The sequence below is a fragment of the Manis javanica genome, chromosome 7 (genome assembly GCF_040802235.1).
Source record: "Manis javanica isolate MJ-LG chromosome 7, MJ_LKY, whole genome shotgun sequence".
In the NCBI taxonomy this organism is placed as follows: domain Eukaryota; kingdom Metazoa; phylum Chordata; class Mammalia; order Pholidota; family Manidae; genus Manis; species Manis javanica.
The window spans coordinates 126,141,467-126,156,801 of NC_133162.1; the positions used below are offsets into that span (position 1 = coordinate 126,141,467).

The following is a 15,335-nucleotide window of genomic DNA, read 5'->3' on the forward strand; positions in this document are numbered from 1 at the left end:
CATGAGGCAGCGCAATCCAGGCGCTGGGTCCTGAGTACACCCTGACCAGGGCACTCGCATTGAAGTCTTGCAGTTAAGGGCCTAGGCGGCTAGAACCCAAACAAGGAACACAAAGGGATCAGAGGACATGGCCTCTGTTCTTGCGCACACAAGCCACTGTTGTGTCTATGGTAACCTATGCTTGCAAGGGATTACGTGTGGTTCAGCATCTTGAAATACGGAAGTGGCTGTTTCTAGAAGCTACATAGGGTGAATATTGCTGCTTTCCTTCAATATACTCCTCCTCTTTTGCGAAGATGTTTTCTGTGCTTGTTTTCCTTCTTAGAGGTTAGATTTTAATTCTGCAGTCAAGCATCCCTTCCCAGGTGCTGGTTACATAGAGGTTTTCCGTTCTATGACATTAAAGGAATAAAGGTCAGCTTTTCTGAATCATCTTCAACAGATGTTGTAAAGTTTAATTCTAAGGATCAAATTTTCTACTTTATAATTGTATTTTTGTTTTTATAGATTTTCTCCTGCATCTTTTCTGCATCAACCATTGTGCTACCATGCCCTCTCCCCCCATACACAATGTTGTTAATTTGGAAAAAACAAAGGTTGAAAAGAATCTAATGAGATGTAAATTCGTTTGTGAGCAATTCATCTTTTTTGAAAGAGGTTACATCATCTCCAGATTACATGGATTTACAGTTAACTCAGATACTTCTAGACAGTTTTTCATTATCTTACCAGTTTTTTCCTCCCCTGCAAAATGATCTGGCACTTTATTTTCCCTGATAAGCAACATTCTTCTAATTAACCAAAATACATTGTATGAAACGTACTTTGATAAAAATCTGTGTGGACCGGAAAGCTTTCCATTGATAAGGGGGAGGGCAGGGGTGTGTGTGTGAACTCTCAACAGCCCCAGCTACGCCCGCCCGGCCTCCTTCAAAGTATTTTGGTCTCTCATTTCAGCCACAATTACAAGTTCATCCGAAAATGATGACCGGAGTGGCTCCAGTTTGGAATGGAATAAGGACGGAAGCCTAAGGTTAGGGGTACAGAAGGGAGTGCTTCATGACCGCAGGGCAGATAATTGCTCCCCAGTGGCAGAAGAGGAGCCCGCTGGGTCAGCGGAGAGCATGCTGCCCAAAGCTGAAGCCTCAGCTGGAGACGGTCCTGTCCCTTATTCTCAGAGCTCCAGCTCACTAATAATGCCACGGCCCAACTCAGTTGCAGGTAAGGCCATGCCTCTCCCTGGAAGGGTTATCACTCCGGGTCTGAGGTGCCCGTGTTTACTCTCTTCACATGGGAATCTAATCCAGGCACAAGCCAGCTTTGTGGTCGTGGGTCAGGCACTTATCTTTTCTAGGCCTCAGTTTACCCATCTGTAAACATGATGAGGCTGCCCTTAATGGTCTTTAAGAGATCCTTCTGCTCTGATTCTTTACAACTAATATTGCAACACTGTGGCTCTTTGTGTAGGAGGGAGTAAAGTACTGGAAAGGATGTCCTTATTTTTGTTATTTGTAAGCCTGAGTAGATCCATGACGTCTCATTACATCTTCGTTAAACGGGAGTTCTTGTTTAGAGTGAGTTAGTTGATATCAGCTCAGAGAATTTCTAATCTAGGCTTTCAAACTTATTTTGAATAATTGAGGCCTATCGTAAAGAAGGGAGGTCCAGTTTCTGCACAGGTCAGTTCTAGGGGAGCTCACAGCTTAAAACATACGCAGTGGAAGTGAGAGCTGTCAAGTGAGGAAATGAAAACAGGGGAGACGGATGAGCCTTAGCAAGATGGGGCCCTGGAGCTCAGCAGACTACAGAAGTGGTAACTGTTGCTAGTTGACCGGCCAGTGGGTGGTGCTCAAGCAAGAATAGTTCGGGGTGGCGGGAGAAGGAACTCGGAGCCGTCAGGCCTGCTTTAAGGCCCTGAGTGTCTCAACTCAGTGCTCTTGGGTTGAAGTTAAAAGACAAACTTGTTTCAGTCATTTTTTGTTAACGATACTGCACTTAAAATGTTAATTGCTAAGGCATGGGCCCAGGTCCTCTTTTCCTCAATATCAAAGGATTTTCCTATCATTTATAGTGCTGCTCTGGGGTGGGGCAGGCCACTGTGGTGGTGGTTGGGTGGTTTTTACAATGGAACTTTAGAGCAGCTGGTACATAATGGCCCTAATGGAAGAGGTCTGAGGCACATCTCCAATTCACTTTCAAAGGAAGGAGAATGGCCTTGTTCCAGAAAGAGGGCGTTGGCCTGTGTGCCCGAGAGAAGTACCGGAGGCTTTCTGTGCATGGAGTGATGGTTCTTCCAAAAAGCTTTTGTGTCCTCCGGCCACCCGCCCACTCCCTATGGTATAATGTGTTGCACCCAGGGCATTTTAGACCCTATTACCTAGTTATGCTGATTGGTTCATTTGTATTATCCTACAGCGTGGTGGCTTTATGACTTCAGCAAAATAGCAAACTTACATTCTGTTTAATCAAGCTATTTTAAAATTGGGAAACACGTTAATACTTTAATAGTGTTAAAAGCACCTGTTTGGGGTTATGTTTCCTGCTTGGCGTTCTTTTATGTGGTCTCCTGCCACATGGAGTGACAGTGGGTGTGAGCTGAGCTTTTCCAGGAGGTGGCAGTGAGTGCAGAGCGGGCATTCTGGTTTCTGCTGTGCCCATGCGTTAGTTCCTGCGTGTGCATGTGAGCTAGACCTCCTGTGGCATGGGGAGAGTTCGAGCAATGACCACCTAGCCTCACGGGTTTACTCATTTCTCCTGTGTTGCATATTTTATACAGTAAAAACAGATTTTGGAAGGAAGTAGGCAATTGCCTTACCTCATAGCATCTGTTAAGCTGGGAGTCTGGTAGATTCTTCATTGCCCACTCTCTTTACCCTTGAGGCTGAATCTCAGGAAAGAATGGTGAGGTTTTTTTGCAAGTATTAATGAAAAAGAAAAGATTCAGGTTATATAGACCATGTACAGCACTGTTTGTCTAGTGACAAGAAGGCTACAAACAGGGCAGTAGGCAACACAATATTAGAAGTACTAAAATAATATCTAAAGGACCATATACTACAATCTCTCAGAATTATTTGCATGTGAAGATCCACACAAACATGAATAAATTGCCATTGATAGGAAACATCAAAAGATTTGATTTGGTGCATGAGAGCAGGGTAAGGACTGGTAGGCAGGTGAAGGAAGGGTAATGCCAGGCCTCTGTTCATGGCACCCTAAAGGCCCAGCGCCCCTGGGTTATGGGGTATAAAACAAGTTCCTAAGGCTGCCAGCCTTTGCTGTCATTGAGCCTGTGACAGAGAATGATGGTTGTTCAGTGTTAAGTGTCTAGTACAGTGAAGCTTTTATATTAAAGATTATAAAAATAAGTTAGTTAGGTTTGGAGGTTGTTTCACTATCCTGAGATTTTTGTTACAAAGGTATTTGTTAGAGTGGAATTGGTTTAGAATGCTACGGCAGGTTATTACTCTATACCATATCAAAATGCATCACATGGGCACCTTATATATTTATTAAAAAACAGAAAAGAAGCCTTTAAAATGATGTCTTTATATAATCTTGAATTTGGGTTCTGCTATTTTTGACTACCTTTGTTTTTCTTCTGAAATCCTTTCTAACTGGATCACAGAACACTGTGCTAGTTTTCAGGAAACCAGCAAACACAACCAGCCAGTTTTCTTGAGGCTCTGTTACTTGCCCTGGACTCAGAGGCATTCACCTTTGATAGGTTGGGTCATGATGTCTCCATAGGTGTTTCTCTTTGCTCAGCTGAGACGGCTCCCTCTGCTGCTCCCACAGCCCATCTCACTCCAACCCTCTAAAAAACTTTCCTATAGCATCTAACATGTACTTCTCACCCTCTTAGACCCAATGTGTGTGTGCAGTAAATATATAATTTCATTGTATAAATATATTAACAGTATTTATTGCAGCATGAATGATTGCTTTACCTCTGACTTTTCCCAACCCTGAGTAGTAACAAGGACGTTGAAAGACTTTATTTTTAAATACTGGAAGTGAGTCCATTTTTTGTAACGTCCGAGAATCTACTGTCAGCTGTGTAAGAGGACAGAGTGTGGTCCCTGTGGCCTGCTCTGGTGGATGGGGAACCCCTGGGTGCCGGGGCGCTCCAGTCCCTCTCAGTGAGAGCAGAGAGAGCAGAGAAAGCTGGCAGCTCGTAGCCTGCTGAGCAATGGTCCATTTCAACGCAGCTTAATGGTGTTTGCCGTGGAAAAGGAGGCAGCTCGGCGTCATGGAGGCTGTTGCGTGCTTTGAGGCGGAAGTAGGTGTTTTGAAGCCCCGCCATATCCTACACCTGTGTCAAACTTGGGCTTTTTTTGCAGTCTTGTCTTTAGAGTGCCCTTTATAGTCTCAAAACTTTCAGTTATCACAGAACTAGAAACTGAATGTTGTATTCTAGGAGGCCAAAGAAAGAAGGGAAAGGGGAAACCCTTGGGAGGCCCCAGGTCTTTGTGTTTTCAGGGCTGAAGCAGTCATAGACTCGTGGCTGCTTCACCTCTGCAGTGAGCTGGTGTTTGGGTCACAGCTGGGGCAGCCCTGCCCACCTTGGCCTCCAACACGCAGGGTGTTTGCAGTGAGCTGAGGAGCGGGGCCCTTGCAGAAGCCCCTGTCAGGGCCCCAGGTCCCAGGCAGGGGCATTGATACACGTCCAAACTGCATTGTAGGGAGTCAGGGTGTTGGGCACGCTCCTCTGGCCCTTCGAGAAGTCTCCACACCCTGGTTGTGAAGGACCTGGAGAGAAGCTAAAGGTTGCCATGGGACTCCCCTAAGTTAGGCTCCCTTGAAAGTCCTGTGAAAAGAATCAGCAGAATCTCTACTGGGAAAGGTTTGTGTGGAGTGCTGACGTCAGTAGTGCACACGCTGTGTAAGCAGGCCATGGATGTGTGCCCCAGGGTGCAGAAGCCTGAGTGTATGCTGGGCTTGAGTCACAGTGTCAGGGGTTTCCTCCTTGGCTGAGAAGGTGAGCAGAGTCCACGGTTGCTCACCCTTTGCAAAATGAGGTCAGAGGGGGTGTGCTGTCACAGAGCCAGACCCTGGACCCCACGTGCTTGTTCAAAAAGAAATGAGGGGCTGACAGTGGGCAGGAAAAGACTGAGGCCTTAGGATGGGATGCAGGAGGGGCCCAGACTGGACAGATGGTGCCCACTGGCATCTCGATGCTGCATCAGAGCCCCTGGGCTAGGCCGAGGGTTCCCAGCAAGCAGAGAGCCCAGCTTGAATTCTGTCCCTCAAAACTTGGTCCCACCAGTGGTTCCACGGGTCCTTAGAAACCTTAGCCTTTGGGATGTGGCTCTCCCCACTCATTTGCCCTCAAATAACACCTCTACCTTGTTATCCAGAAAAATAATCATACGTCCAGATCAGCAGTACTTTACGTTGGGTCATTTAACCCGGAAACCAAATTAGGTTAATTTTAGATTTCCCTCATTGTGGCCTAGATATATATGTAAGAAGATGAGGATTTTTGTTTTTTGTTTTTTTATAAGGCAAAAAAACATGTATGTTTGCTTTGAGGACTTGCTAACAATTGGCAAAATTATTTTGTATTGCTTTTTCAATTCCAACTCATGTATATGTTTGAATAGATTCTTAATGCTTTTTAACAGGTACCTATGTGCTATGAATCTTACTGATATGATCAAAGGTAAATGTGATTACTTATTTTTAGAATTAAAAAAAATACAAAGTGTAGTAAAGTGTATCATATAATATAGGCATAAATATTTGAAGCTAAGAAATATGTTTATTTCTGATAAAATCCACATGGGTATTTTTACTGCCAAGAGCTGACTTTTAGTGTTCTGAGCACAGTGGAATTTTACATGCAAAATCTGCTTACTTATTAATGAGGTTGGAATTTCAAGCAACCGTGGAAGGCTCTCTGGAGCTTCAGAGAAGATTCTAGTGCCCATGCTGTGTGTTTGCAGTAATGTTGAACCTTTGCTCAGTGACACTTGATTAAATTTCTTCCTAAAAATTTTTGGTGAAGTTTCTGTCTCTTTCTAGGAATAATGGATAATTCTGGCAACCATGTCAACATGGCTGGGAACAAGGAGCACTGGGTTTTTACCACTTTTCAGTTTATTGCCAGAAAAATAAACTGGGACAGGCAAACAAACCCAAATCACATTGAAGTAAATTGTGGAAAGCCTGAATGGAATTGCGTAGTGATGTCCAATTTGTAGTCGTTTTGGTATGACACTGACCTCAGCTTTGGAGTCTAAACTTCAGTTTAATATTACAGCGACAAGCTCAACCAAATTGGAAGATCTGAGTTATTTAGATGGGCAGAGAAATGCTCCTCTTCGAACATCAATTAGATTACCGTGGCACAATACAGCCGGAGGTAGGGCACAGGAAGTTAAAGGTATTTATCTTTGCATCCGCTGTGATAATGGGTGTGATAAGCTCATTCACTAACCATTGAAAGCATGTGAATAACTAGCCCTGAAGCCAGCTGTTTTAAAAACATGACGTTGAGCGTGTGTGCTGAAATATCTGTTTGGTGTCCTGAGGGTGCTGCCCTTTAATTTTTGGGGCATCTCCCTTAAAATATGTGATTAACTTTTTTCTGGAGTTGAAAAATATTTCTGCAGTATGTTAGAGTGAGAGGTAGTTTAACACTCCCTAGAACTTTTTGTCACCAACAATTGGTTTTGTTTCAGTTCCCTGGGCTGTGTTGGCCACCTCCTGCTCTGCCCGTAGTGTGCATCTGTGCAGTCAACAGACTCGGCACAGGGGGCCAGACATACTCACACCCGGGTGAGCTGCGGCCCCGTCTCGAGGGACACAGTTCCATTTTACTCATACAGTAGTCGAAGGAACTGTCTTAGATGCTGTTTCAGATAAATCCCTGAGACTTCGTTTGGCCCCTTGTGTCACATTCTCTAATCCTATGTGTGTGCCTTGAGTCATGAGAATAACTTAGAGCCACAAAGGACTAGAAAGTCATTTTTATAGGACTCTCCAGAAGACCGTGGGGTATGATAAATGAGGGATTAGAGGAGTATTAATAGAACCAGATTGGAAATACTTACAGATCCTTTGTGGGGTCAAACTATAAAGTATACTAAGTGTATCATACAAACAATGATAAATGGAGATTTTTTAGTGTATAAAATGATGACATTCTTCTGAAATAATCTTTTTTTTTTTTCTAAGCACGATTCGCTCCCTACAAGCCTCAAGACATTTTGTTGAAACCGCTGTTGTTTGAAGTACCAAGCGTAACAACTGATTCTGTGTTTGTGGGACGGGATTGGCTCTTCCACCAGATAGAAGAAAACTTGAGAAACACAGAATTGACAGAAAACAGAGGAGCGGTGGTGGTTGGAAACGTGGGCTTTGGGAAGACGGCCATCATCTCCAAGCTGGTGGCACTCAGCTGCCACGGAAGCCGCATGAGGCAGATCGCTTCCAACAGCCCAAGTCCATCACCTAAAAGTATGTCCATGTTGAACGACCTGTTTCGTTTATTATATTAACATATGATAGCTGGAGGAAATGACTGTTTGGCTAGGCATAAATTCCCAGTTTTCCCCAAGTCGTTCCAGCTGCTGCACCGGGCTTGGGATCACGTCTTAGAGAACTGTTGGGCCGCCTCCATCCAGCACAGCGTGCGCGTGGCTACAGCCTGGCGCGAGGCCGGCCTCCTCCGGTGCTTTCCCACCTGGAAGGCCTGTCTCCCTGTGTTTGTGGGCACGCATCAAGGGCCCTGGGAATCGGCATCCTGAAACCACGGGGGTTAGGCTCCTGGCACAGCAAGCCGGAAGGAATCTGTGCGGAGTTCTTTTGCTCTCCATGGAGTTCTTTTGCTCTCCATGGCCTTTGTCTTTTAATACTGCATTTGCCAAAAGTATACAAACTAACTTAAGATGAGATGGAGCAGCAAATATGTGACTGTTCACAGCTTATTTTATGTGTAATAAACCCACTAAAAGAAGGTGTGCCTAACATGGTGAATGGGAGAAATTGAGCCAGGGAAGATTTTCTTCTTCTTAAACCAAAAGAGAATTTAATAAAGGAAACCAGAAATGGCAGTTTTCCTGGGAGGTCACCTGGCAGGATGGGAGACAGGCTGAGAGGGAGACTTGCGTTCTTGTTTGGACCTTTGCGTTTGGTACCATGTTCATTCATTATCTATTAAAATACGCTTTGGATCTAATGAAGAAATACATTCAACATCCAACTGTATCCTATTCTGTCTGTAAATAATGGTTGGTCTCTTCTCGTGCAGCTTCAGATTCCTCCCAGGATCTTTCCTTCACTCCACTGCTTTCACCAAGTCCTTCTACAAGTGGTACCAATATGGCTAAAACACCCGCTGGGTGTGGGTCTGATGCTCCCGAGAACCAGAGACCAAGAGAGGATGCAGTGAAATACCTCGCTTCTAAGGTAATCTGCTCCTGTTCTTGGGGAGTCTTCCAGAGAGAAAGAGATTTGCTAGTTTGGCTTCTGAGAAATGAATTTAAAAAGGCTTCTTAAATCAGAGACAATAATTGCTTTATACAAAAGTACAGCTTTTGATAACATCGTGATAGAGTACTCCAAATGAATCAGTGAAAATAGATCTTAGGACACTAGCCGTGGACTTCTACTCATCTTAAACAATGGATCAAGAGTTCCTCAAAGCAGCAGCAGGAATCGCTGCACCTGCCACAGATCCACCCTTCCAAGCATGTGCTCTCCTTCACCTGGTATGAGAGCAGAAGATTGGGGGGCCTTGGACATGAGCCAGGCCACCTCCACTTGTCCTCTGTTGTCTGGAGCCCTCGCTGTCCTCCTGTCAGAGGTTTCTTGTGATATTATAAGGAGACAGACTTGGCTGACTTTCCCTTCCTAGACTCATGGTCAAGTTCCTTCTGGAATTTTCCATCTGTGAGCACACACCACAGGGTTCATAAGCTACCCTCCTGCATTAAAGCAGGTACATCTCTCAGTCCGGGTGGGTGGCTTGAGTCTCCTTGGGCAGCAGTGGTGTGAGCAGGTGGAGGTGGAGAGCCACAAGAGGCGGGCAGGGGTGAGGGGCGTTTGGTAAGGAAATGCCCTGGCGGGGAGGTTGGTGCAGGTGCACTGAAACCATGCTTCTCTGCCCCACGTCCCTGCTCCATGCTTCTGCGTCTCCAACGAGGGCCACTCCTCACCAGCACGGGCAGCCTGGGTGCCCTGGCCGGTGCAGGCCTCTGGTCAGGAGCGGGTGATCTGAGAGGAGGGATCGTAGCGCACACTTCAAAGCTGCCCTGTGGCAGTGATGTTTCAGACCAGAGTGACTTTGCACTAAGGAAACCTGAAGGCCTGGCGCTCACACACACACGATGACATGACTGCAGCACAAGCATTCTAAGACTACACTTACTCTTACATCCTGTAAAACTCGCTTCACTGAATTTAAAAGAAAGAAAATCTGTTATGGCTCCAGATTGACTTCATGAGCCACTGTTGGTTGCCAGACTTCTCTTGTCAAACACCATGCTCGATAGGCTGTGGCATTGGCCATCTCCGTGGTGGTTTGTGTGCGCTCCTGGGTCCTCGCATGCTCCTGCTGACCTCTGTCCAACAGTGGAGGCACAGTCGGCCTTCCTCTGAGCGGTGGTAATAAATTTAATCTAAAACGGAAGTCACAAAGTGGTTCCCAACTGGCAACATCTACTCTTGCCACCTGCTTTTTAAGAGTCTGCAGATTTGGGATCTGATCCCAGATCTTCCAGGGACTATGTGTGTTCCCCTGGCAGGGCACTTAGCCTGTGTGTCCTCTGCGCTCAGCTGGGAACCAGACCTGGTGGCCCTTGTTCCGCAGATGATGGGGTTGTGTAGTGCTGAACAGGACAATGGGGACCCAAACTCTGAAAACCATAAAGCACATGCACAAATATGTTTTGACCTTTCTCATCTACCTTACCTCATACCTTTATTCCTCCTTTCATCCTCATTTGGGAAAGTATTAGATTCTTCATTTGTCTGCAACATGTCTCTCTTTGCCAATACGCTTCCGCACTTGCCCTCCGATGGGGTCCCTAACATACAGCCGCCTGCCACTTAGTCTGTTCCAGCAAAGGTAAAACCAGCGCACACTCTCAGGGCCTGGACGGGGACTGTCTGCTGCTTGTGCCTTCACATGATAGGCAGACATTTGACAGTTTTTGTCTTCAGTCCTTCAACAGTGTTGCTGTTGAACTTCCCCACATTGTCACTTGAGGTGTGGTATGGAGTGAGGCTGGGGGTTTGCACCAGGCTGCCCAGCCCTTCTACTGGGGGAGGAAGCAGCTGTCACTTCTTAGCCTGACTTCCACAGCTGCCAACTTTATCTGTTCTTTGGGAGTGGCAAATGGGTTTCCCAAGGAGATGAAGCTGTTTTTAAAGACAGAAACATAGTGGATACGGCACCTTTGGATATCAAAAACTTCGGGATTGTCCAGCATTGCTTTAAGCCAGGGAAGGCTTTAGGTGTTATGAATGACTTTATTATATTCATTATAGAGTAACTTGTGCTGATCAAAGTGTATCAGTTAAAAGTCTGCCTAGAAGTCAACAAACCATGTAAATGAAGAAAGGAATAAATCAATGAAGCTAAATAATAGCTCAGTTGCAGAGAATAGAAGCTGCTTACTTTGCTGTCACAGGGAACAGAGAGAACAACTTCCCCGTTTGAGGTTGTGGAAGGAGCTGTGTGACAAGGGTGAGGGGATGCTGACGGCTCTGCTCCCCCCAGGTCGTGGCCTACCACTACTGCCAAGCCGACAACACCTACACGTGCCTGGTGCCCGAGTTTGTGCACAGCGTCGCAGCTCTGCTCTGCCGCTCCCATCAGCTGGCCGCCTACAGAGACCTGCTGATAAAGGAGCCCCAGCTGCAGGGCATGCTGAGCCTCAGGTCCTGCGTGCAGGACCCGGTAGCTGCCTTCAAGAGGGGAGTGCTGGAACCGCTCACCAACCTGCGAAACGGTACCTCCGAGCAGCCCCCCACCTTCTGTCATTATGAGTCCAGAGTCCCCAGGACAGTCCTCAGACACGGGGTCAGCTTGGCTTCAGGATGGGAGTCAGTGCAGAGAGACATGCGAGAGTCAGTACCCCTCGCCCCTTCCTCAGAATCCTCTCCACAGAGTCCTGCCTGGCCCCCACCACCCAGTGGCATCATTTTAAAGGAAACACCCCTAATAAAGAATTAACTGAACAGTTAAAGATTTGCAGATAGCTAATGTAATTGTAGGCTATTTAGATGACCTGTGCACTAGAAACTGTTGCTGGCATGGTTGGTACTCTGTGCAGCAGGGTAATAAGTGATCGTTGGGGGAACTTGCCAGCATCTATTCTTTCAGGGCCTCTGCTCAGTTGAGTTGAACCGAACATCTTTTCAACACGTGTCCATTGATTTTTTTTGTGCATGAATATTCTGCAAGGTGGGGACACTATGGATATTATGGTCCGTTTGGTTTTCCATCCTTCTTCTTTGCTTCTCACCTTTTTGAGCTAGTTTACCTGCCTACATAGCACTTCTGCCAGAAGGTGCTGGAGAAAGGGACTGAAACAAGCATGTCATCATTGCTTCTCAGTTCCCTGGGCAGAAAATTGGTGCTAATAATGGATCAGATCCAGTGCTAATAACGGAACAGGCTTGTGGGAAGGAGCCCTGCTCTCGGAGTCTATAAGGGGAATTCTCACCACGGGCTGGCCATGTGCCTTCTTGGGCCAAGGACTCTGCCCCTTGCGGGTCAGGTCTCATTCCCTGGAACCCACGAAGGAGTCATACAGGGGCACAGATTGTTTTCCAGATTTCATCTCAGGATGTGCTGGTTACCTTTGCTATAGCTCCCCCGCTGCCAGGAGGTTATGAAGGGCTAACTGTGTCATAGACAGGGGTGAGATCCTGCTAATGTGTGTAATGCGATATGTTTCTGGAAACTGTTTTGTGAGATTTGGCTTGCTTTTGGCTCTGTGCTCTGATTTTCATCATAAATTTAATAGAAAATATGCTTCTGTGAGAACCATTTCTTCTGCCATATGTAGACCTTCTTAGTTTTTCTAACACTTGGAACTGTGCATTAAAATACAGAGGGTGGTACCATCTCATAGAAATGTATGATTTCTTAATTTAAAAATATTATTTTATTCTTTAGAGCAGAAAATTCCTGAAGAAGAATACATTATTTTGATAGATGGCTTAAATGAAGCTGAGTTCCATAAACCTGACTATGGAGATACGCTTTCTTCATTTATTACCAGAATTATTTCTAAATTTCCTGCCTGGTTGAAGTTGATTGTGACTGTAAGAGCAAATTTTCAGGTAAAAAAGAATTCTCAAATCTCTTTCCAAGGCCCCATACCTAAATTTTGTAGTGATCAATACTAACAAATTGTTACTACAACGGCTGCTGAATTGGAAACCATGTTAGAACTTTGAAATGTTAGTCCACAGAGCCCCAAATGGGAAAGAAAATCTGATCTTTTTACCTCCCAGGTCACCTTTATCACGGTAGCATTGAACTGGCCCTGTGCTAAATCCAAGTGTTTTGCCCCAGGTCACTGTCATTCGGTTTGGGGAGCTCTCTGAGGTGTGTGGCTGGCAGATTCACTCGAGTCATTCCAGCTGGTAGTTATTTGTATGGGTTTGCAGGGGGATTTAGTTTTTCTATGAAGGGAAAAGGGAAGAATAAAGAGGAGAGACTTCTAAGGCCTTTTCTGAAAGAAGGTCTGGTTTTTCATAAAACTTAAACCTGAGGTAACACTTGCAGCTGGACAGAGTGGTTTTGTTTTGTTTTTAAATTCTCTTCCTCGTCTCTCCCCTCACTTGAACCCTAAAATATATCTTAACAACCCTTGACTCCTTTCTTCTACTCCTGTCCTTTTTTAGTAAAGATATTAGACAGTAGTTTTTTATTTTTGCCCTTTCATGATGATACTTGTTTAAAAATAGCACTTGGGTTCTTTTCTCATTATTAGTGGCATTAAATCTCAGTCAGTCAAACTCACTGTTTGTTTTTGTAGACATTTGATTCTTACACTTCTCAGTCCTTTTTCACATGCTAAGCAGAAATTGGCATTGGAGAAGCACAGGAATAAGAGTCCTCTGTGCTCCACGCTAGCTGTGTAAGTTTCCAGAGGTTTCATTAGTATCTGCGTGAAGTGGGAGCGATTGCACGGAGCCTTCCTCCTCCAGTCATTACATTCAATGAGGACATGTACTTAAATACCTCAGAAATGACAGTGGGAAATGTGGAAAAAACACAACCCTCTTTCCTCGGGTGCTGGGGTAGTGCTCACCTTTGGGATGAAGGAGAGACAGGAAAGGACATGGGACTTCTGGGAGCTGGTGGTGGTCTGTTTCTGGCTGCTGGGTACACAGATGTATTAGACTTTGTCAAAACTAATGACCCTACAGTTTTGACTTGTGCCCCTCTGTATGTTACACTTAGATTTATAAGTTTGCCTTTAAAAAAGGGCAGTTTGAAAAATGATAGCGGGCTAGGCTGAGGTCTGGCGCTTGTTGCAGCAGGCTGGCACTGGGACACAGCCAGGGGGCAGTTTCAGATTTCCTGGTTCGGTTTTGCAGCCCCCGTATCCGATGCACCATGAAGGATGCCTCATATCTCAGTGTCTGGCTGTGTTCGTAGCTGTTCACTGATGGCTTGTGTTTGTCTTTGTTACATAACCATTTGCACAGTGTGAGGATTATGGGTTTCAGTGCCCTTAGGGTCTAGCAGCCCCTTTGCTGGTAGGGCCAGGTTGCCACTGTCTTAGGGGCTCTTACATCTCGCTTGGCCCCAAGTCCTTGGGCGAGGGCCTCGGGAAGGCCGTTCGTGATTCCATCTCGCATCAGGATTTCTTTCGTATAAGCTTTTTATCTTCAACTTATCCTATTACATGTTTTAATACAAAACAATGAGTCCCTGTAATCCATGAAAATCCTCCTTGAAAGAAAACTAGTGAATCTGGTTTGAAATGCAGCTGACATAAAAAGAAATTCCCGTGGAGTGACGGCGTGGCATTTTGTGTTTCTCGTAGGAAATCATAAGCACGCTGCCATTTGTCAAGCTCTCCTTGGATGACTTCCCAGACAACAAAGACATTCACAGCGACCTGCATGCCTACGTCCAGCACAGGGTCCGCAGCAGCCAGGACATCCTCAGCAACATCTCCCTGAATGGCAAGGCCGACGCCGCCCTCATCGGGAAAGTGAGCAGCCACCTGGTGCTGCGGAGCCTCGGCTCCTACCTGTACCTCAAACTCACCTTGGACCTCTTCCAGAGGGGACACCTGGTCATCAAAAGTGCCAGCTACAAGGTGGTGCCTGTGTCCCTGTCTGAGCTCTACCTGCTGCAGTGCAACATGAAGTTCATGACCCAGTCTGCCTTTGAGAGAGCTCTGCCGATCTTAAACGTAGCCCTTGCATCCCTCCACCCCATGACGGACGAGCAGATTTTCCAGGCCATTAATGCTGGCCACATACAGGGGGAGCAGGGGTGGGAAGACTTCCAGCAGAGGATGGACGCCCTCTCCTGCTTCCTCATTAAGAGGCGCGACAAAACTCGCATGTTCTGCCACCCGTCCTTCAGGGAGTGGCTTGTCTGGAGAGCAGATGGTGAAAACACAGCCTTCCTGTGTGAGCCCAGGTAGGGCAGGCCACTCCTATCAGCTCTTTGCAGAAAGTCTGATGTGCAGCAGGGGAGAGCTTCCAGACAGTTCACCTTTTTTAATGGCAAGGCAACGCAGAATGAATAATTCAGGAGGGGCAGTGGAAGAGTCTGCTACTAAGTGAAGTGCCCTTCCTTTAGTTGCTAGCATGTTAGGATTCCGCCATACGTTTCGCTGAAAGAGAAGCTTGGCAGTGCCTGGGAGAGGTCCTGGTGCCGTCCATTCCCTTGCAGACCCCATTCCTTTACAAGGTCACAGGAGGTGTGAAATCAGCTCCAGGGAACAGTGGGCCTCTCTGGAGGCGGCTCACAGCTCAGTTTCTCCCTCTGGGAGTCTTGGCCTGTCTCTGGGCCCCAGCAGCACCCCTCCACTGCTACCTCTTCATGTAGGATCCAGCATGTTGGCAGCCCAGAGGGAGCAGGGGAGTGCAGTGGTGGCTCCTGGCCACCTCGGTTTGCTTGTGGGTCAGTGCGGAGAAACAGCCTGTGCTGCAGGGTCAGCAGAGCTCAGGTGCCAATCTCAAGTCCCACATTTAGTGGGCGGTGGGAGAGCAGCTGTGTCCAGGGAGTCAAAGGTGCCATTGAGGCTGTGCAGCAGGGCCAGGCCACGATGCTGTTCTCCTGAGGATCTGGGAAGGGGAGGTGGGGAGCCTGCCTGTCATGTGGCCTGGTGCTAGTCAGGGTGTGA

General features: G+C 46.5%; 1 protein-coding gene across 13 annotated transcripts in view; it reads left to right on the top strand.

Moving 5' to 3' along the window:
* Positions 1-15,335, top strand: part of TANC1 (tetratricopeptide repeat, ankyrin repeat and coiled-coil containing 1) — a 215,019-nt gene that overhangs the window by 156,153 nt on the left and 43,531 nt on the right. For 9 of the 13 annotated variants that reach the window (XM_017657923.3, XM_036995895.2, XM_017657922.3 and 6 more), the window contains 7 exons: positions 958-1,221; positions 6,266-6,388; positions 7,183-7,464; positions 8,258-8,415; positions 10,730-10,961; positions 12,134-12,300; positions 14,019-14,626. In XM_017657923.3, coding sequence (XP_017513412.1) covers positions 958-1,221; positions 6,266-6,388; positions 7,183-7,464; positions 8,258-8,415; positions 10,730-10,961; positions 12,134-12,300; positions 14,019-14,626 — 1,834 coding nt within the window. Of the gene's footprint in view, positions 1-957; positions 1,222-5,627; positions 5,666-6,265; positions 6,389-7,182; positions 7,465-8,257; positions 8,416-10,729; positions 10,962-12,133; positions 12,301-14,018; positions 14,627-15,335 lie in introns of those variants that run through there. The other 4 variants (XM_036995900.2, XM_017657924.3, XM_073241539.1 and 1 more) reach the window with 4 other exon arrangements.